This window comes from Vipera berus (assembly GCF_964194415.1).
Source record: "Vipera berus genome assembly, chromosome: 12".
Taxonomy (NCBI): Eukaryota; Metazoa; Chordata; class Lepidosauria; order Squamata; family Viperidae; genus Vipera; species Vipera berus.
This window is the reverse complement of record NC_138215.1, coordinates 4,010,636-4,033,403: the sequence shown is the minus strand read 5'-3', so window position 1 is coordinate 4,033,403 and position 22,768 is coordinate 4,010,636. Positions and strand designations below refer to the sequence as shown.

Sequence of the window (22,768 nt, the reverse complement as noted above, 5' to 3'; positions counted from 1 at the left end):
CTCAAGTGGTGTTTTCATCTATACTTCCAACCAAAGGCCAACATCCAATGAGGATTTTAGAAACAAACCACTGGCTTAAAAAACTGGTTTCATCAAGAGAACTTTGGCTTCCAGACCATAGTATGCATTACCTGCATGAAAGGCTACTGGCAAGGGATGAAGTGAACCTTACAAGAACTGGAAAGAATATATTCAGAAAACAGTTGGCTAATCTTATCAGAAGGGCTTTAAACTAAAATTGAAGGGGGGGGGGCAAATCGTCAAGACCTTTAGACCCTGATTCCAAGCAAAAACCACCAGATAACCAATCATATAAGAAGATAGGTAGTAAAGGGAAAGAAGAAGAAAAAAAGGAAAAACACAGTGAAGTAGAGAGTGTTGGAAAGGATGGAAAACCCAGATACCAAGTTGGAGATATAAGAAACATACCCAAGACCCATAAAGGACTCAAATGCCTATACATGAATGCTCAAAGTTTAGGGAACAAACAGGATGAACTTTATATAGTTGCCATTACTGAAACATGGTGGGATGAAACTCATGAATGTACTGATGGAAGGATACAAACTATTCAAAAGAGAGATGGAGTTGCATTATATATAAAAGAACACTATATATTTACAGAAATCCACAAAACCAAGGATGAAAACTTAGAATCCATATGGGTCAATATAAAAGGGGAAAAACCATGACGTTGCTGTAGGCATATACTACAGGCCACCCAACCAAGCAGAAGAAATAGATAAACTTTTTGTTAAAACAATTAACAAATGTATATAGGAAATATACCACAGTAGTAATGGGAGCCTTTAACTATCCTGATATCAACTTGGAGACAAACGTTGTAGCAAGTGGGAGATCAAACAGATTCCTACCAAACTAGCTGACAATGGTATAGGGTCTGAAATGGTATAGGGTTTCCTGCCTGAGCAGGGGGTTGGACTAGATGACCTCTAAGGTCCCTTTCAACTTATTATTATTATTATAACTTTGTTATTCAAAAGGTAGAGGAAGGAACTAGAGGAAAAACTATATTGGACCTAATTCTTATTAATAGAGAAGAAGTGATAGTGGGAGTTGAAGTTGCTGGAACTTTGGGTGAGAGTGACCATGTCATATTGAAATTCAATATAATACAAACACAAGCAATAGAACATAATCCAGCCAGTGTCTTAAACTTCAAAAGAGCTGACTTTAACAAATTCAAATCCAGGATGAAAATCCTAAAGGGGAAAACAACTCAAGAAGCTTGGGAAACTGAAAAATATGATCATGAATGCCCAGTCCAGCACAATAGAAATTCAAGAAGAAACTAGCATGTTTGCATAAAGATCTCTCTGATAAACTGAAAGACAAAAAGGACAAGTACAAATAATGGAAAGAGGGACACATAAAACTAAGGCCAGAGTATCAGCAGATAGCCCGAATCTGCAAAGATGAAATCAGGAAAGCAAAGGCTCAGAATGAACAAATACTTGCAACAAAATTCAAAAATGATAAAAAAAATAAGAAAAAAGTCTAGGAAACAGTAGGTCCACTTAAGAGAGAAGATGGCAAAGAAGTAACAGGCAGTAGAGAGAAAGCAGAGCATCAGTCTTCATGCAAAAAGAAACTACAGCTCAACCTACCAAAAACATAATTGTAAAAGACAGACTAGAAATAAAAATTACAGTAAGCAAGAAAATGTTTAGAGAACACCTACCTGACCTTGACAAATATAAATCACCGGGACCTGATGAACACTCCAGAGTTCTGAAGGAGCTGGCAGATGTCATCTCAGTATCGCTGTACCATATCTTTCAAAAATCCTGGAGTACCGGGGAACTACCAGAGGATTGGAAAAGAGCTGATGTGATTCCCATCTTCAAAAAAGGAGAAAAAAACAGACCCAGGAAACTACAGACCAATCAGCCTAATATCAACATCTGAGAAGATACTGGAAAAGATCATCAAAAAATAGATCTGCAAACATCTAGAAACAAATAAGTTATAACTAAAAATCAGCTCAGTTTGTTTAAAAACAGATCATGCCAAACCAATCTTATTTCGTTCTTTGACAAAGTGACTAAATTAGTAAACCAGCAAAATGCTGTGGACATAGTATACTTAGACTTCAGCAAGGCATTCGACAAAGTAGACCACAATCTAATTCTTGGTAAGCTAAAAAAATGTGGGATAGACATCATCACCACCAGATGGATTTGTAACTGGCTGACCAACCATACTCAACGAATAGTCCTTAATGGTACTACTACATGGCCTCCTGAAAAAGCACCTTTGGGACAACCAGGACCTGCATGCCTAAGAACCTCCATAGACGTTTAGTTATGCATTTTGGGATGAACACCCTTCAAATGTTGGAGTATGAACAGATTTCCAGAAAACATTGCAGACTACAGGAACCATTTGCGCTTCAGTTTGAGGTGCAGACAACACAGACTCATCCCCAACAGCCTGCGCCTGTCTTCAACAGTGAAAGGACACAGGGCAAAAAACCATCCTGCAGCCAAGAAGGCTCCAGACCCATTTCACTATTCAGGAGACCCATGAGGACATAGGTAACCTCCAAAAGGCACCAATGACTCTAAAAGAAAAACACTTTTCGGACAGTAGGGAAAATGTTGTTGTTAGTTGCGAAGTCGTGTCCGACCCATCGCGACCCTATGGACAATGTTCCTCCAGGCCTTCCTGTCCTCTACCATCTTCTGGAGTTCATTTAAGCTCACGCCTACTGCTTCAGTGACTCCATCCAGCCACCTCATTCTCTGTCGTCCCCTTCTTCTATTGCCCTCAATCTTTCCCAGCATTAGGCTCTTCTCCAGTGAGTCCTTCCTTCTCATTAGGTGGCCAAAGTATTTGAGTTTTAGCTTCAGGATCTGGCCTTCTAAAGAGCAGTCAGGGTTGATCTCCTCTAGGACTGACCGGTTTGATCGCCTTGCAGTCCAAGGGACTCGCAGGAGTCTTCTCCAGCACCACAGTTCAAAGGCCTCAATTCTTTGGCGCTCAGCCTTTCTTATGGTCCAACTTTCACTGCCATACATTGCAACTGGGAAGACCATAGCCTTGACTATACGCACTATAGGGAAATAGATAATGAAAATACCTGGCAATAGCTAAGTGCAGGAAAGTTGAAGAAAGAAACAGAGGGGCCAAGCCTTAAGAACAAATACATACAAAGCCAGAATTGGGAAGACAACAACAGATAGCAAGTACTGCCACTGCAAAGAAGCTGAAGAAATACCTGGTTAGCTGCTGTGAGAAGATTGCACAGACTGACTACAGACAATGGCATGGCAAAATAGCAACAGTGGTGCATTGGAAGATCTGAATGAAATATCACTTGCCTACAAACAAGAACTGATGGGACCACACAATAGTAAATGAAAATGCTAAAATGCTCTGGGACTTAGAATGCAAACAGATAAACACCTACCACATAACATTCCAGAATTAACAGTTGTTTATAAGAAAGATAGTCAATGTTGCGGTACCTAGAAACAGCAGGATAACTGGAGGAAGAAGATAACAACGTGCAAACGTCTGTAAATGGAATGACTGTGGCAAAAGAAAGCAAAGATAGCACTAATAGATGCCTTGGGTGCAATCTCAAAATACACGAAGCACCACTTGAACACCATCAACTTTGACCAAATCATAGTCAATTGCAAACGGCAGCTTTGCTTGGAACAACTTGCACCTTTAACATCATCAACGAACATCTACCTACAGTAAGGGAAAAAATTATTTGATCCTCTGCTGATTTTGTACTTTTGCCTACTGACAAAGAAATTATCACTCTATAATTGCAATGGTAGGTAGAGACAGAATAAATAACAACAAAAAAATACAGAAAACCACATTTCAAAAAAGTTATAAATTGATTTGCATTTTAATGAGTGAAATAAGTATTTGAGCCCTTTACTTAGTACTTGCGGCAAAACCCTGGTTTGCAATCACAGAGGTCAGACGTTTCTTGTAGTTGGCCACCAGGTTTGCACACATCTCAGGAGGGGTTTTATGCCACTTCTCTTTGCAGATCCTCTCCAAGTCATTAAGGTTTCGAGGCTGACATTTGGCAGCTTGAACTTCAGCTCCCTCCACAGATTTTCTATGGGATTAAGGTTCTTGAGGTCATAGGCAGCATTCCTCCTCCTCCAAACACGGTGAGTTGAGTTGATGTCAAAGAGCTTGATTTTGGTCTTATCTAACCACAACACTTTCAACCAGTTCTCCTCTGAATCATCCAGATGTTCATTGGCAAACTTCAGACAGGCCTGTACATGTACTTTCTTGAGCAGGGGGACCTTGCGGGCGCTGCAGGATTTCAGTCCTTCACGGCGTAGTGTGTTACCAGTTGTTTTCTTGGTGACTATGTTCCCAGCTGCCTTGAGTTCATTGACAAGATCCTCTGGTGTAGTTCTGGGCTGATTCCTCACTGTTCTCATGATCATTGAAACTCCACAAGGTGAAATCTTTCATGGAGTACCAGACCAAGGGAGATTGATAGTTATTTTGCGTTTCTTCCATTTGTTAATAATCACACCAACTGTTAAGGGGACAGGACAACTTCAACACATCAAAGGGTCGATGGACAGGCCATGTACCATCAAATCTTGGGTGAGGACCTCCTTCACTCAGCCAGGGCATTGAAAATGGGTCATGGATGGGTATTCCAGCATGACAATGACCCAAAACACACAGCCAAGGTGAGATCTTTCATGGAACACCAGACTGAGGGAGATTGACAGTTATTTTCCATTTGTAAATAATCACACCGTTATCACCTTCTCACCAAGCTGCTTGGCGATAGTCTTGGATAGTCTTGTAGCCCATTCCGGCCTTGTGTAGGTCTACAGTCTTGTCCCTGACATCCTTGGACATCTTTTTAGTCTTGGCCATGGTGTAGAGTTTGGAATCTGATTGATTGATTGCTTCTGTGGACAGGTGTCTTTTATACAGGTAACAAGCTGAGATTCAGAGCATTCCCTTTAAAAGAGTGCTCCTAACCTCAGCTCATTACCTGCATAAAAGACACCTGGGAGCCAGAAATCTTGCTGATTGATAGGGGATCAAATACTTATTTCACTCATTAAAATGCAAATCAATTTATAATTTTTTTGAAATGCGTTTTTCCTGGATCTTTTTGTTATTCTGTCTCTCACTGTTCAAATAAACCTACCATTAAAATTATAGACTGATCATTTCTTTGTCAGTGGGCAAACATACAAAATCAGCAGGGGATGAAATAATTTTTCCCCCTCACTGTATCCCATTCCTTGGGAAGGATTCAAGAGGTGGATTCAAAAGGCCAAATTCAGTCTAGACATCTGACAGCACTGATGATGTTACCTAGTTTGGGTAATGAAACATCTGCAAGAAAACAACAAAGCTCAGAGAGCATCAATGACCTCTCACTTTAAACATCTCGCTGACTGTGTGATGAACCATAAGTTATTAAATTTATATATTTATTTTTATTTTTATTTTAATTCCATTTATATCCCGCCCTTCTCCGAAGACTCAGGGCGGCTTACAAGCTTAGCAGTAGCCTTCATTCTATGTATATGCCTGCTTATTAGGGCTTTCACACACACACCCCCAAGTGGCATTATTACAAAGTCAGCTTAATTGCCCCCAACAATCTGGGTCCCCATTTTACCTACCTCGGAAGGATGGAAGGCTGAGTCAACCTTGAGCCTGGTGGGACTCGAACCTGCACTAATTGCAGGCAGCTGGTGTTACTTAAGGAGGCATTAGCCCACTGCTAATATATATCTCCCCCCCCCCGATTCCCAGTATCTTTGGGATAGAAGTCCTAAAAAAGAAGCAGCATCAATTTTGGGTGTTGCACTTTATGGGCTGATAAAGGTCTGTGCTTCCTAAGGAACAATGGTCCAGCCAGTGTCTGTGCTTGTTGGTTGGGAAATATCTGGGAGTTGGCAACTAGCAGCACTGAAGCTGACACACCTCCACACCTGGTGAAGATCCTTCCAGGTTTAGAACTTAAGGAATCTGAGATGTGTCCAGACATGCCCCTTCCTCTGGTGGAAGAGTAATGTGTTCCCTGCCCCCAACCTGCCGGGATTCTCTGCTGGTCCTTTTAGGTTCTTTTCTGTCCCTCTATGTCACCTACTTTGAATACTATTGGACATTAATGAAGTGACCAGTTGGGGAGGGCCTGAAAGAAGGAAAAAAATCACTGGATTTGCATGGGAATGTTCAGATCTGGTTTTGCTTACACTGTAAACACTTGGTTTTAGTAAAAGTACACCTTTCGCTACAAATGGGAGTTGAGAGTCTTTCTTTCCTAAGTGCCCAAACTGGGACAAGTCTACCCAATTCTTGTACCCATTCTTCGTATGTTTTAGCTTCCAGTCCCCTAATCACTTTTGTTGCTCTTGTCTGCGGTCTTTCTGGAGTCTCAACATCTTTTTTATATTATGGTGACCAGAACTGGATGCAGTATTCCAAGTGTGGCCTTACCAAGGCATTGTAAAGCGGTACTAGAACTTCACATGATCTTGATTCTCGCCCTCTGTTAAGGCAGCCTAGGATTGCATTAGTTTTTTTGGCGGCTGCAGCACTCTGTTGACTCACTAGGACTCCCAAGATTCGTCTTGCAGTTACTGGCATTAAGCCAGGTTTCACCTAATCTGTGCCTATACAGTTGGTTTTTCTTGCCTAAGTGTAAGTGTTGTTGAATTTCATTTTGATAGATAGGACCCAGTGTTCAAGTCTGTCAAGATCTTTCTGGATCTTGAGCTTGACAATTGTAAATGACATAGGAAGCCTGGCTTGTATCAGGCAAACCTGCTTGAATGAAGAGGGGATGTTCTCTTCTGCAAATGTGGCCTCCTCGGCTTTAGTTGTGGCAGCAGCACCTAGCTGAGAGGCAGCGAGATGGAGTGGCTGTTGTAATCTGAAGTCTTGCCTAGAAGATCCAAGGCACTCAATAAAGAGGCATTAGACTTTCACACTGAAATTGGATAGCAGGAACAACTGGGGGCTGTTGCTGCTGCTGTTCTGCAACCACTGCACAGCATCCGACTCCTCTGGCAGCCAGATCTCCTGTGGGGCAGCAGAGTTCCCCAGACTTATGCTGTTGGGGCGCTTAAAGCTATCCTCATAGGATTGAGCTCTGAGGCAGCCCATTTCAAGACCACTATGACAACCAAATCATCCAGTTGACAGAGGACTGTGAAGGGCAGCAGACCAGTAGACCGGGTACTGCGAACAGCAACAGACTAGAAGACCGGGTACTGTGAAGGGCAGTCCAATCTGTCCAATCTAACCCAGCCAGAAGCAGCCCCATTAAAACTGAGCAATCAATTTCTCTCCCTAGATGGAAGCACGCAGACCCACAAACTGCCCCTAAAGGAAAACATCTGGACACTTAGCAAAGAAACAGCACCAAATATCCCTAAATAGTCACATCAGCAAACACACCTGAGATAAACAGAAAAGCCTCTGAGACTGCACCCCCTAAAAAAAGGAAGGCAAGTGTTGGTGATATTTATTTTATTTATTTATTTATTTTAATTCCATTTATATCCCGCCCTTCTCCGAAGACTCAGGGCGGCTTACAAGCTTAGCAGTAGCCTTCATTCTATGTATATGCCTGCTTATTAGGGCTTTCACACACACCCCAAGCGGCATTTTTACAAAGTCAGCTTAATTGCCCCCAACAATCTGGGTCCTCATTTTACCTACCTCGGAAGGATGGAAGGCTGAGTCAACCTTGAGCCTGGTGGGATGCGAACCTGCACTAATTGCAGGCAGCTGGTGTTACTTAAGGAGGCATTAGCCCACTGCGCCACCAAGGCTCCTCAAAGTAACAGGATCAGCCATCTGCAGATGGGACATATAATCCAGGGAGTATGTTGTCTCCCTGGAGCAAAAATCAAAGATGTGGCTAAGAACCTAACTAAAATAATTAGGCCCACAGATTACTACCCTCTCCTACTCCTTCACATAGGGACAAGTGATACAACAAAGAATCTGAGCACAATATTGAGAGACTATAAGCTACTAGGCAATAAAGTTAAGGAGCTAGGAGCACAAGTAATGTTCTCATCAGTACTCCCAATGAAAGGTCAAGACCCATTGAGGGAAAAAGGAATTCTAGAAATAAACCACTGGCTAAAGGTTGGGGTTGCCAAGAAAACCTGGATCTGGACCTCGCTGGCGGCAGCCTTGGCAAGGGATTTGCGTGCCTTGAGGGTTTGGAAGGCATTCATCATAAAGCTCATGTCTTGCTTCATCAGTAAGTCAGTGTGGTCAGTTTCTCCGCCTTCCTCCTCCTCATCCTCGAGGTCTTCCTGCTCCGGTTGCCACTCCTGTCATTGAGCGCCACGACTTCCACGGGGGAGGGTCACTCCCTTGGCCCTTCCTTCTCTGTCATCTTTCCAATGCCTATAGACCACCTGGGTCTCGAGGCTTCCAACCTCTTCCATCCATTCAGAGAGGTCCAGTCCGGCGGGGGGAGCCCTGGACGTGGCTTCCCCCCAGCACTTTGCTTCCCCCTGGTCGCTGCCTTGTATGCACGGTCCCCATGGAGAGCTGTGAGTCTCTCCGGGTTGACCGAACTTACATATTCCGCCTAATGTAAGGACCTGCCCCAGTCTTCCCTTCAGGAAAGCAAGACTCTTGAATCCATTGAGTTGAATCAAAAGAACTTTTACTGAGAGAAAGCGGTTGCAGTAAAGCCAGGTGGAATCTGAAGGTCCTGCACAAAGCATAAAGCAATTATTTCATTTTCTCAGTGGACAATGTGATGCTGGGAAGATGTTTTGAGAACGTTGAGGTGCTGGGCAGACAACAGGTCACTCTCAGGGCACAACGGCCTTGGAAGCAGGCAGGAACCGGCTGGGAAGGAGTCTGCCCTGTCTTTGAAGACAGTCCTCCTCCCTAATTCCCAAGCCTATGGCGAAAGGAAAAGCATCCCAAAAATACCAACTCCCCTCCCCTTCCAACACAGTGTTAGGACACTTGGGTGGACCTGACAGAGGCAGTGGCAAACCACTTCTAAAAAACCTTGCCAAGAAAACCGCATGAACAATGATTCAAAAATGTGCAAGCATATGCACACACCTAATACTTAGAAGACAGAAACAAAACTCAATAATTTTCATAAACTGGCTGAAAGTAACAGAATGAAATATAATAGATTACAAGACTCTTCCCTTTGGAAACAAAGTTCAAATGCACCATATAGGAAATGCCCAGCTTGATAATTGTTTCTGATCTCTTTCTGGTCCTTTCTGGAATTTGGTTTTCAGATGAGCAAATTCCTCTCTGTTGCCTCTTACTTTGCACTTTGTTTTCAGGTTACTGGCAAAAGAAACTCTTGCATTTAGCAGAGAAAATCTTGAAATAATATTTGTTTCCAAATGGAGCATGAGTCAGCATTGTAGTATGACTGGCAAAAAGAGGGGTGCATGGTTGGGATATGTTCAGTTCTAAGCAACACACTTTGATATGGTTCAGAGAAACTGGAGGAGTTCCAGAGATGGGCAACAGGATAATTTGAAGACTAGAAAGTGCCCAATGAAGAGAGATTGAAGTTGATGGGTATATTTATCCTTGGGAAGGGAAGTCTGAACTTCTGTTCTTGATTGTACCAGAACAAAACCTGAAAGAATGGAAGTAGGATACTATGAAGAAAGATTTCTTTCACTTAACTATGAGCCAGCAGTCTGCAGCAGCAGCCAAAAAAGCTAATACAATCCTGGGTTGTATAAACAGAGGCATAGAATCAAGATCACGCGAGGTATTAGTTCCGCTTTATAAAACCTTAGTAAGACCACACCTGGAATACTGAAGTCAGTTTTGGTCACCATATCACAAAAAAGATGTTGAGAGTTTGGAAAAAAATCACAAGAAGAGCGACGAAGATGATCAAAGGCCTGGAGACTAAAACATACGAAGAATGGCTGCAGGACTTGGGTTTGGCCAGTCTAAAGAAAAGAAGAAATAGGGGAGACATGATAGCCGTGTTCCAGTATTTGAGGGGCTGCCACAAAGAAGAGGGGGTCAGATTATTCACCAAAGCACCAGAGGGCAGGACAAGGAACAATGGCTAGAAATTGATCAAAGAGAGAAGCAACCTGGAATTAAGGAGAAACGAACAGCTTACCCCCAGAAATTGTGGGCGCTCCATCACTGGAGATTTTTTAAGAAGAGACTGGACGATCACTTGTCTGGGATGGTATAGGTTCTCCTGCTTTAGGAGGGGGCTGGACTAGAAGACCTCCAAGGTCCCTTCCAGCTCTACTCTATTCTATTCTTATTGAACATTAGGAAAAACCTGTTATGATTACAGCAATTCAACAATGGAAAGAATAACACTGGAGTTGGCAGTTTTTCCTTTGGCAGAGAAATTCAGGTAGCCTTCAACTTACGTCCATTCATTCAGCGACCTTTCAAAGTTAACAGCAGCACTGAAAAAATAGATTTATGACTGGTCTTCGAAGTTCTGGCTGCCGCAGCACCCTCATGATCATGTGATCGTGGATCTAAGCATTTGGGTGCCCAGCTTGCAGTTACGATATTGCAGCAAGTTGCAGGCCTTGATCACCTTTGTGACCTTCCTATAAGCAAAGTCAGCAGGGAAGCCAGCAGCGGAAGTTGCTGGTGGCTCCGGAAGCTTCCTTCTTCTGCTTTTTTCTCATGCCTACAGCATCCCCCTATCAGCACATGACCTCCTCAGGCCCTCCCAAAGTCTTCCCCTCCAGGGCAACCCCACACATTCCTTGCCTTGGACTGGCTGTCTTCTTGCTTAATGACCCACACATCCCTGGCATTAGGATGGCAACTGGGACGGATGATAGCTTTATGACCTTGTCATTAGAGACCAGCAATCCTGGTCTCAATTGTTGTGTGGAGGCTAAAGCAGCTGTGTGAGGGATCCTTCCAATTCTCTAAGTCTCTGGTTTCGGTGTATAGCAATCCCTTGCTGGGATGTAATTTTGGGTGTTCAAGGACGCCCGTCAGGAAAATACCCAGTTTGGGGAAAGCTGAAGTAACTCTACTGTGATGATCATGATTGCACTGCAATCCTGTCTGTCTTTTTCTAGAATTACCAGGAGCCGTGGTATCTTGAAATGCTTGTTCGTGGTTCTAGAGCATTTCTGATGCTTTGAAGTGAAAATGTTTTTGATTTATTGATGCTTTGAGCAAAAGCCATACCGGTCAGACCGGTTCTTTTGCCATTCAGAGGAGTTTCTTTGTATTCCCACATATATGCTGATGTTGTTTGTCTCCATTCCTTCTTTTTTCTTGCCAGTTTTCTTGGATTTAGTAGTTCAAGTTGATTGTGTGCTTTGTGCCATCAGGTCAGTGTTGATTTTTAGTGAGAATGATTCTACAGATTTGTGACTTCTCTTCTGCGGATAAAGTAGACTGTGGATTAATCACTTTTGAGCTGCTGCTTGCTACAGGTTATAGCTCAGTAATATGCAGAGTAAACTTTTCCCCTATTCATCAGATTGTCAACTGAAGCTAAGTAAAAAATGGATTTTTTTTAAACTAAAGACAAGCTCCTGCTTTCTGGAATCAAGTTGGCAGCCCCTGAATTTTGACAGCCTGTCAGGACCCACCCCAAACCACGTCTTAGGAAGACAAAACTCTTGGAGCCAATTCTAGTCCAAAAAGAAATCTTTACTATGACATGCTTGGCTGTGGGAATACAAGACAGGATCTAATATTGTTGTACAAATTGAAACCTTATAAAGAGTTCCCTGTTCAACCCCCCTTCCCTAACCCCATTTGGTCAGCCCCCCATCATTTACCTCGTGTCATCCCTTTTGTGGGAAAAGGAACTTTGGATTTTATGGTTGTTGCTCTTTTCCTTCAAAAGGAGACACAAGCCAGATGCCACCTATCCTAGCCCTCCCTTTTGTTCCCCCAGTTCAAAAGGCTTCTCTGAATCTTTGAAATGCCTAAGGCAGGCTGAATCCACATTAGTTTCTTCCGGAGATGGCAGAATCCATGGAATAATGTTTTAAACATACATTTATGAATATGATATAAATGGATTCTGACACAGCCGTTGTTTCTCTTGCAGATTGATTTCTCCAGCATTTAGTTGATTTAGTCAGCCCAACTGAAGAGGTTCATGCAGTGTGGCTGATATTCTGGGCATGGGTGGAGTGATAAGAGCATCTTGGGCGTAGAATCCCCAACTTCAGCTGCTTTGCGGAAGTCTTTTTTACTCCGTAAGCATTTGGGACACGGCTTCCTTTTCTGTTTGTCTGCTGATGGGTTGGATGCCTTTTTCGGGTGTTTCTTTTTGCAGGTGAGATCAGCAAACATTGTGAAGCTTGGTATTTCTTTTTATCACGGTGACATTTGTGGAAGGCTGGAAAAGATTTTAGAGGCAGGATGCCCAGAGAGTAGGAATAGAAGCAGTCACCCTCCCCCCCTTCTCCCTCCCCCTCCCCACTAGATATGAAACTGCAGAGAACTGGGAGGAAAGCAATCATTCCCCTCGCTTGTTTCACATTTCTCTAGTGCTTCATTGGATCTTGAATATTACCATCTTTTGATGAAAGTGACAATAAAAAAACAGGAATGTAATTGGCTGCTCCCCCCCAAACACACACACAGATACACACACACACGCATACACACACACACACACACACCTGCACACACAACATACCAACCTATAGTGATTGGATATTGTAGTGGTTGAAGCATCATCTTTGATGCAGAACATTGTGGTTCAGATTCTGGCTATTCTCTACCTTACCAAAAGGATCCTTTGTCAAAGCGCCCCTAACCTTTTGCCTGCCTACTTCAGATATGAGAGTGATGCGAACTAGGAGTTGTGCTGGCTCAGATGCCAACAGGATTAACAAGGTCCACATCAGATGTTGGGAAACCAAGACAATCTGCTCAATCTGGAACAAACCATACATGGATGAGACAAGAGAACCTGGAAGCGACGGAATGCTACTACAACACCAAACCTAACAGGGTGATATATGACACGCACGAGGGAATTATGAATGGGTAGAAGACTTACATCCATACCAACAGAAATACTTCTTGTCCAACACTTCAACTTAGTGAAAGGGACACAACTTGAGATATACCAACTAGGCCTTCCATCCTGGACTCAAGACATCTTAGAAAAACAACTAAATGTGCAGCCAACCCTGAAGCTGGAATGTCACTGCCACCCCTCCAACTGACATGAGGCATATGATAATGGATCAAGTAGCTACACGCAGCCCTTGAGACGGGATTACCAAGGCTCAGTGGAGAGATTCCATCACAAAAATCCCTACCACCACCACAACTCAAGCAAATGAACTGATGTACACTACAGCTGCTGTAATAACAGGGATGCTTGGCTACACAATCAGGAAGGTCAGCAACACACACACACACATACCCACAGACACAGAGCCTAAGATCAAGGCAACTTGGAGGTTAGTCAGCTAATGGAACTACAGAAAGGTGTGAACATTAAGGGTAATACTCAGCTATTGAAAAAAAATACAAGGACCTGATGCCATCTGAAGCCTTTAAGACTACTAAACAAAGGGACACAGCATTGGCTACTAGACTAAGGAGATACGCTAGAGAAACGGAGACCAAGAAGATCAACGCTCTGTTCTCCAAAGAACCATCTACATGTGCAAAGGGGCTACACCTGCCAGTGCTTCCGGCTCTGTTCATGCATGCGTAAACGAGCTGTGCAATCCGCCCAGCACTAGTGGTCCTGTTCACGCATGCGCAAGTGGGCTACACACACACACACATGGCGCTAGCTGCCCCATTCATGCATGGACAAATGGGCTATGTACACCTGCCCAGGGCTAGCGGTCCCATTTGTGCCTGTTCACCTTTGCAAATGGGGCCGCAGGCTCTAGCGTGAGTGTGGGGGGAGTCTGCGCACACCAGCCAGCCATTTTCACGGCTTGCTGGCCAAGAGGCCACAGCCCAGTAGTGGGCCGCAGACCATAGGTTGGGGACCCCTGCCTTAGTGAATCTCCAGGGCAGATTATTGATTATTGCTGCAATATCTCAGGGAGCCACCAGGGGGAATAGGTCCTATACTTTTAATGCATTGTCCTATTTTCCACCTAAGTCTGCGGTACCCAGGTGAATCACTGGGGGTGCTATGTTCTCTGTGTCTAATGTACATCATTCCTATATTCCACCAGGGTTATTCTATAATCATTAGCATTTCTTTAGAGATTTAAGTATACCTTGGACTAATACTATTAATATTATGCAATCTTCCTGTTCTTCCTGTTATTTGCCCTTTATGTCGTAGAATCCAATTCAGCCACAGGAGCAGTTTTACTGTAGGAGGATTATGTTGACCCATTGACCCCATGGAGCCTTTGATATTGCCTCCTGTTGGCTGACTGGAGTATAGGTAGTCCTCAACTTACAACCTCAAATTTTCTGTGGCTAAGTGAAACATTTGTTAACATTTTATGATTTTTCATGCCACAATTGTTAAGTGATTCACTGCAGTTGTTAAGTTAATAACACGGTCGTCAAGTGAATATGGCTTCCCCATTGACTTGCTTGTCAGAAGGTCACAAAAGGGGATCACGTTACCCCAGGACACGATAACTGTCGTAAATATGGGTCAGTTGTCAAGCATCTGAATTTTGATCAGGTGACTGTGGGGATGTTGCAGTGGTTATAAGTGTGAAAAATGGTCATGAGTCACTTTTTTTAGCGCCGTTGTAATTTTGAACGATCTTATTCTTTGATAAAGTGACTAAATTAGTAGACCAGCAAAACGCTGTGGACGTAGGAGACTTCAGTAAGGCATTTGACAAAGTAGACCACAATCTGCTGGAAAAGCTAGAAAAAGGTGGGATAGCCAACAATACCATCAGATGGATCCGTAGCTGGCTGGCAAACCGTACTCAACAAGTAGTCCTCAATGGTAATAAATCCACATGGAGAGAAGTAAGCAGTGGGGTACCACAAGGTTCCATCCATGTCAATATCTTCATAAATGACTTAGACGAGGGAATTGAAGGGGAACTCATCAAATTTGCAGATGACACCAAACTGGCAGGAGTAGCCAATCGATAGGCTCTATCCAACAAAATGAGTTTCCTGTGGAGAAAAGCAAAGTTTTACATTTAGGCAGGAAAAGTCACAAGGTTTAAGTACAGATTAGATGAGGCCTGGCTTAAAAACAGTAACTGTGAGAGGGACTTAACCATGAGCCAGCCATGTGCAGCAGCAGCCAAAAAACCTTATACAATCCTGGGTTGTATAAATAGAGGCATAGACTCAAGATCACACAAAGTAATATTACCGCTTTATAAAACCCTAGTAAGACCACACCTGGAATAGTGCAACCAGTTTTAGTTACCATACTACAAAAAAGATGTTGAGATTTTGGAAAAAGTTCAGAGAAGAGCAACTAAGATGATCAAAGGCCTGGAGACTAAAACATACAAAGAACAGCTACAGGACTTGGGTCTGGCTAGTCTAAAGCAAAGAAGAAATAGGGGAGACATGATAGCAGGATTCCAGTATTTGAGGGGCTGCCACAAAGAAGAGGGGGGGGGGTCATGTTATTCTCCAGAGCACCAGAAGGCAGGACAAGAAACAATTGTTGGAAATTGACCAAAGAAGCAACCTGGAATTAAGGAGAAACTTCCTGACAGTGAGGATAATTTACCAGTGGAACAGTTTGCCACCAGAAATCGTGGGCACTCCATCACAGAAGTTCAGCGTGATGAAGGTAGACATTTTGTCTTCAGTGCATAAAGTGGCGGGATGTGTGGAAGAATTAGATGAAAAAATGGACGATCTGGCTCAAAGGAATGCTATATTAGAAGTAAAAGCACGGGAGAATGAAAATGCAAGAGAAAAAGTGGAAAGGGAGTTAAGTCTAGCCCAATATTACCAGATGCAGTTTGCTGTCAGAATTAGAGGTTTAAAAGAGAATATTAAAGAAGATTTAAAGCAGCTGATTTCTGAGGCTCTTGAAGTGGTATTAAAGCAGCCAGCATCTGAAATAAGAGCAGCTATGGATAAAGTGTTTCGGGTGAACTCATGGATTGCCAGACAGAGAAAATTGCCTAGAGATGTGGTGGTTTATTTTGCAAAAAGAGAGATTAGAGATCAAGTTATACAAGCTGCCTATGATGCCAAAGTGGTGATTGCTGAACAAGAAGTCTTGGTTTTAAAAGAAATTCCTCCAAGGATTTTAAGGGGAAGGAAGGACTATACATTTCTCGTGCATGAGCTCAAGCAAAGAGATATAAGGTTCAGATGGGAGATTCCAGATGGGCTGATGGTGATGCATGAAGGTAAAAGGTATCGGCTGATTACTGTGAAGCAAGCGCATGATTTTTACAATAATGTCTTAAAAGCAACCCCATTAACACTTCTGGAAGCTGGAAAGGGATCGGGAGAAGGAGAACATCAAGAGGATGAAACAGAGGAAAGTGGTGTTGGAGGAGATCAAGTTACAACTTCTCTGGATGATCCTAGAGAGCAAAGAGTAACGCGTGCTGCTTTAAAACGAGCAAAGAAAATAAAAGAACAAGATCAGCAAAAGTCTTCAGATTCTTCACAACATACATATAGTCAAGCTGTGGGAGGAGCACGGCCTAAAGAACTTAGTCCTATCAAAGCTGTGCTCCAAGAGCTTTGGGAGGATATGCATGGCAACTAAATTTTTAACCTGGAATGTTAATGGACTAAATTCACCGCAGAAGAGGAAGAAAGTTTTTCAATATTTAAAACAATTTAAGATAGATGTTATATGTTTGCAAGAAACGCATATTAGACTTCTGGATCAAAAGCATTTATTGAACTCGAGACTGGGTACGCAATTTGTTGCCTCTGCAGAGAATAAGAAAAATGGAGTGGTTGTTTATGTTAAAAGTGCCTTAACAGACTTAATTGAAGCAGATAAACATGGAAGATATGTTATGATTGAGCTGTTGTTAGAAGGTAAAAAGACGCTTTTAGTTGGATTATATGCACCTAACCAACAACAAGCTGATTTTTTTAGCTTACTCCACACAAAGCTTACCCAGTTGGATTATAAATCTTTTATTTTTATGGGAGACTGGAATGGTGTTTTGGATGTACAGTTAGACAAGGCTGGAGCTTTTAAGCGCATTCCAAGTCATGCTAGACTGCCTAAATCTTTTTTTGAAATGAAGGATGACCTGGAATTGCGAGATATTTGGCGTGAGAGACACTTACAGGAGAAGGATTATACTTTTTATTCTGACAGACACCAATCTTTTTCGAGGATTGATTTTATTTTATTTTATATTTTATTTTATTTATTTTTATTTTATTTTATTTTATTTTATTTCCGAGGTAGGTAAAATGAGGACCCAGATTGTCGGGGGCAATTAAGCTGACTTTGTAATAATGCCGCTTGGGGTGTGTGTGAAAGCCCTAATAAGCAGGCATATACATAGAATGAAGGCTACTGCTAAGCTTGTAAGCCGCCCTGAGTCTTCGGAGAAGGGCGGGATATAAATGGAATTAAAATAAATAAATAAATAAATAAATAAAAAATTTTTTTGAGAACTAAAAAGGTGAAGATTTGTGCAAGAACTATTTCTGACCACAGTCCAGTTTGGCTGGAGATTGATAAGGAGAAAAGAGACAGGCGCTCGTGGCGTGTAAATGAGAATTTGTTTAGAAATCAGAGAAATGTGGAAGAATGTAAACAGAGGATGAAGGATTTTTTTGAGATTAATATGAATAAAGGTACCTCTATGGACATGGTTTGGGATGCTAGCAAGGCCTATATGAGAGGGGTGTTGATATATATGAATAATAGACATAGACGTGCAGTGGAATCTAGAAGGAAAGAACTGGAGAATGAAATAAAGGAAAAAGAAAAGGCTTTGATTTTGAATCCAGAGGATGTGAAGCTTAAGGAGGCTATTAGACTGCTAAGAGGACAATTTGATAAATTAATGGCAGATCAAGTGGCAACCAATCTGCGGTTTGCTAGGCACAATACTTTTTGCAACGCCAATAAACCAGGCAGATGGTTAGCTTATAGACTGAGGAAAAAACAAAGGGCCTCTAATATAGACAAGATTGAGTATAAAGGTAGGGTTGTGTTCCAACAGAATCTTATTAAGGATGCTTTTGTGGATTTTTACTCGAAATTATATACTAAAGAGGAAATTAATGTAAAAGATATCGATATATATCTGGAGAATGCTAGTATCCCAGTTCTTACGCAAGTACAGAGGCGTCTTATCTTGTGAAGATTCGGGTGTTGGTCAGAGCCATGCAGGGCTTTTTAAATTTCCCTTCTGTATTGCCTAATGAAACAAGTGTGTTTACAAAGGAAGACGAATCTACAGTAGGTGTCCCAGGATAATGTTGCAGGATCCAATCTGGGTCGGTCACCAGGACCAGAGTTTTTGTCTTCCGAGTTTCCAGATTCATCCTCAGGGAAGAGTTGTCTCTAGAAGAGTTGTGTGCTGTTCTCTGTGTGGTATTTATAGTGCCTGTTGTAACTGGCTTTTTAGATGTTGATGGAGGTGTGGTGATGGCTGTGCTGCCCAGCCCTCGCCTTCTAAGTACTTGATAGGCTGGTGGTAAATCAGCACTCCTGTTGACCAACGAGGGGCCCATTTCCCAGGTTTTAGTCTCATCCCTGGCTGGTTTTGTGACTGCTCGTCCGACAATCTTAGTAGCTGCAAAGTTGAATTTGTGTCCTTGCTCATGGCAATGTGAGGTTTACGTGTGAGTTCGGGTCTCCTTGGCTGACCGCTCACTTATGCTCTTGCAATCTGGTGGCTAGCTTCCTCCTTGTCTGTCCCACATAGTCCCAGGGGCAATCCATGCAGAGGGTTCAGTAGATTACATTGGAAGTATCTCCCTTCTCTAAGCAATCTTTACAATGCATAATTTGTCCTCATATGGTAGCTTCTGGGTGGTGTGTGATGCCCACTTGCAGATCTCGGCAGCTATATTCTACTGCTTCTGAAATGTTTTTGATGTATGGCAGTGTGTGCCATGTGGTTGGTCTTGCACCCTGTTTCCTCCTTTCTCTCCCCACCGTGTTGTGCAGAGATCTTGTGACAAGTGATTGTGGGTACCCATTCTGCTTGAATTGTTCACGTAGGTACCTGTTCTCCAGCTGTTTGGCTTGCTGGGTGCCACGGTGGGTTTTCACCCTGCCATATAGTGTTCTGATGCAACTCTTTGCATGTGACAGTGAATACAAAACCGCTGGTCCCAGTGACTGACCCAGACTGGATCATGTAGGTTTAATTTCTTGACTGATGCCTTTAATTTTGTTATTCACTTTGATATCAATTGTATTTCCACAGTTGTAACATTTCTCATTTTCAACTGCCCTCCAAAGGACTTATGAGCAAGTTTTCATTTTTGATTCTCCTGGAAATCCTTCCCTAACTGGCTTCTGCCCTCTTTTCTCAGGTGGATGGAAGCATGTCTGAACGAAGAGCTGCCCCCCACAACGGAGCTGGAGGAAGGGCTCAGGAATGGGGTCCACCTGGCTAAGCTTGGAAACTTTTTCTCTCCCAAAGTGGTGTCTCTCAAAAAAATTTATGATCGTGAGCAAACTAGGTACAAGGTAGGCGAACGTTTCCTGTTCTGCTGGATAAGGAAGTTTTAGTTTTTAAAAAAAAGGATTCAAGAAACAACGCGTAGATGAGAAAAAGGCCATCGTTGCTAACATGAGGGATGTGGTCAATCATTAAGCTTGAACTAAAATGGTGCATCAAATGAAGTCAGTTAAGAAGCTGTTGCGGTCTGCTTGATCCCATAAAGCCTTTTGAGAAAGAAGGGTCTGGCCCCACGGGCCAAAGTGCTCCTCTCCTACAGTATGTAGAAATGCTTTCATTCGCACCTCGTTTCTTGACCGGTGAAGCTGTTGGTCAACCTGCCCTGGAGCTGCAGTGTCTCTCCGACGTTTTGCATTTACTTTCTTCTCCCTCTGTGTTTCAGGCCACAGGACTCCACTTCCGTCATACCGACAATGTAATTCAGTGGCTGAATGCAATGGCTGAAATTGGCCTTCCTAAGGTAACTTGCTTGGGATGGAAGCCAGGTGGGGTCCCTTCGAATGGGGGAGTGGCTGAAAGCATCTCCCTCCCCACCCCCTGCCCGTCCTGGACCAGTTTTTGATTCTAAAAACTTTCCAGATTTAACTTCATATGAGCAAGAATTATTTGATGAATGGAATGAATTGGGAATATTTTGGGAACTGCATGAACGGTTCCATGGAAAAAATGTAGGCATGGGGAGGGACCAGATGTTACATGGTGCACTGGGTGGGTGGGACGATTAAAGGGAAGACAGTTTTGAGACCTATTCAGTATTCCCCCTGCCATCTTTTTTGTCTGTGATAGTCTTACTGCTATTGAGGATTTGTTAAAGAGCAATCAGAGGCTGTGTATTTTTTATTTGAAAACAAAAAGTTACTTTGTGACCAATTCCCACATTTACGACCTTCTCAGTTCTCCTCTCTCTCTCTCTCTCTCTCTCCTTCTCCCTCCCTCCCTCTCTCTCCCTCCCTCCCTCCTTCCCTCCTTCCCTCTCTCTCTCTCTCCTTCTCCATTATGGTAAGTTAGTCTTCATTACCTTGTGCCTAACTCTTTTCTTTCTGCTATTCTCTTCAGTGCAGTATATTCCTAAAAGTGCTAAGGGCAAGTTAACAAGCTTAGTTCTGTAATTAGTTGATTAGAAGCCTCCACCTGTCTTGCAGTTGCTGCCTGAAATTGACAAGTATCTAATCTGTTTAATGCTAAAGGCTTTTGCTTGCTTCTTAGTTCCCAGTGAGCTAGGCAAATGGCTGGCGATAGCACATTCTTTTCAGTGTGTATTTTTTATTGTATGCCCCATTTAGTCTCTTGTAATTCCTTCCTCTCTAATGAATGTAAATAAAAGCATTCATTCTCTTCTTGCTAACTATCCCAGTACTGGGATAAATATTCCAAAGGGCAGAGAGTGAAGAACAAGTGTTGGAGAGAGACTGGCCAAGATGGGTGGGGGGGGGGGGCGGGGGGGAGGAGTTAAACAGGGAATTAGTCTGGAATCTCTTTGTGAGCACAGGAAGACACAAGTTCAATCCTCCTTGAATGCTGTTAAACCTTATGTAGTTTTACCCAGGTGCAAACTGTTAGTTTGAGAATATTTTTATGTATGGACTTAAACAATAAAGCAGTAAATTGGGACCTTTACTTGATTGTTTGCACCTGACATTTACCCAGATACAAACTCAGTCTGAGAAGATTCCTGCGTATAGGTTTGAGTAAGAAAATAAGTTAATTAAACTCTGGTTGTTCCTGCCTGACAAAAAGGATATGAGATTTGCCCATTTACCTAACTGTCTCATGAATTGAGTTCATGAAGCCTGCCCTACCATTTGGGCTCACCCTGCTATTCGTGATCATATTTGATGCTATAAAGCAAAGGAAGGCTGAAGTAAAATCATAAGCACAGTTCCAGAGACATGATTTTTCACTTTGTGATCACTTTGCTGGTCAAGGTGATTTGCTTAACTACCAAGTTGTGGTCCCAGTTGAAGTTACTAACCGAGAACTACCTGTATTCTTGATTTTAGTGTGACCCTAAAATTAAACAGTACAGGTAGCTCTCAACTTATAAACAATTGGGATAGGAATCTGAGTCATTGAGCAAAGCCATTGTTAAGAGAGATGGTCAGCTGACTGTTTTGCTCAATGGCTACAATCCCAGAACTCCCCGTTGTGATTGTTAAGTGATCTCCTGGTCGTTAAATGGATGGAACAAAGGAGTTGCCTGCTGAAGGATTTCAGCTCCATTAGAATGAAAGGACTGTCTGCCAGAGGATTTCAGCTCTGTGCAAAAGGGAAAGTGACTCCCCAAGATCTGAGGTTTTTCACATCGAGTAATCTTGTGGGGAGCAATCCATCTTGCAACACAGAAAAGCTAGGACCTGGATAACTAAAACTAATTCTGCAATACTCTTGAGAGCTAATTTTGAAGATCTGGTCAAACAAGTAACTGGGAATCATGAAAATTATCTGTCAGACCCTCATTTATTTTATGGCTTTTCTTTCTATGTTCGGGTCTGCCATTCTTGTGGGAGTGGGGAGGAGGATGCTCTGCTATTCTGCTGGCAGAGGGGGAGGCTGGTACGGGCCATAAACGTAAGAAGGACTGTGTCCTGGGCCATCTGTCTTATCTCCGCACCAAGGGAAGGAGGCCAAGAGGAACCCCAAACCCTGAGAATGGTGCCTAGGAACTGCACTTATCAATTTGATTCCCACAACAACTTTGCACCTGAGGATTGGATGAAATCAAACCGGACATTTGGCCGTTGGGGTGGAGTCTGTAAGGCATGCTTTAATGTAACATTTCGCGTGGGAAAATACTAGGATCTTGCTTTGCTTTCTTGCTATCACTGCCTCTCAATAAGACCTTTTGAGATAATGCCTGTCTCAAGGGTTCTGCTTTCTTCGGAGGACTAGCTGAGGCAGGATCTTAATTATCTGACTGGATCTCTTGCTCCCATTCAACCCTGACTGGAACTGGCCTCAGAGAAAGGAAGTGAACCAGAGCAATGCCATCTGCCCTGAACCAATCCAAAAGGATACCATGGTTAATGGTATTGAAGGCTGCTGAGAGCTCAAGAAGCGGTCCTCTAGTCTAAAAACATAACCAGTAACTTTTGCATGGGTTTGCAATCCTCTCTCCTTTAACTTGTCACAAGATTTGCAGTCTTTCCTCTGCTCCCAAGAGTTAAAGGCCACCTAGATCCCTGAATGGAGATAAGCAT

General features: G+C 42.8%; 1 protein-coding gene across 1 annotated transcript in view; it reads left to right on the top strand.

Annotated features, from left to right (window-relative positions):
• The window catches only part of IQGAP1 (IQ motif containing GTPase activating protein 1), a 95,036-nt gene that overhangs the window by 8,558 nt on the left and 63,710 nt on the right, over positions 1-22,768 (top strand). Inside the window, exons 3-4 of the mRNA XM_081337736.1 lie at positions 19,423-19,579; positions 19,954-20,031. Coding sequence (XP_081193862.1) covers positions 19,423-19,579; positions 19,954-20,031 — 235 coding nt within the window. The remainder of the gene's footprint in view (positions 1-19,422; positions 19,580-19,953; positions 20,032-22,768) is intronic.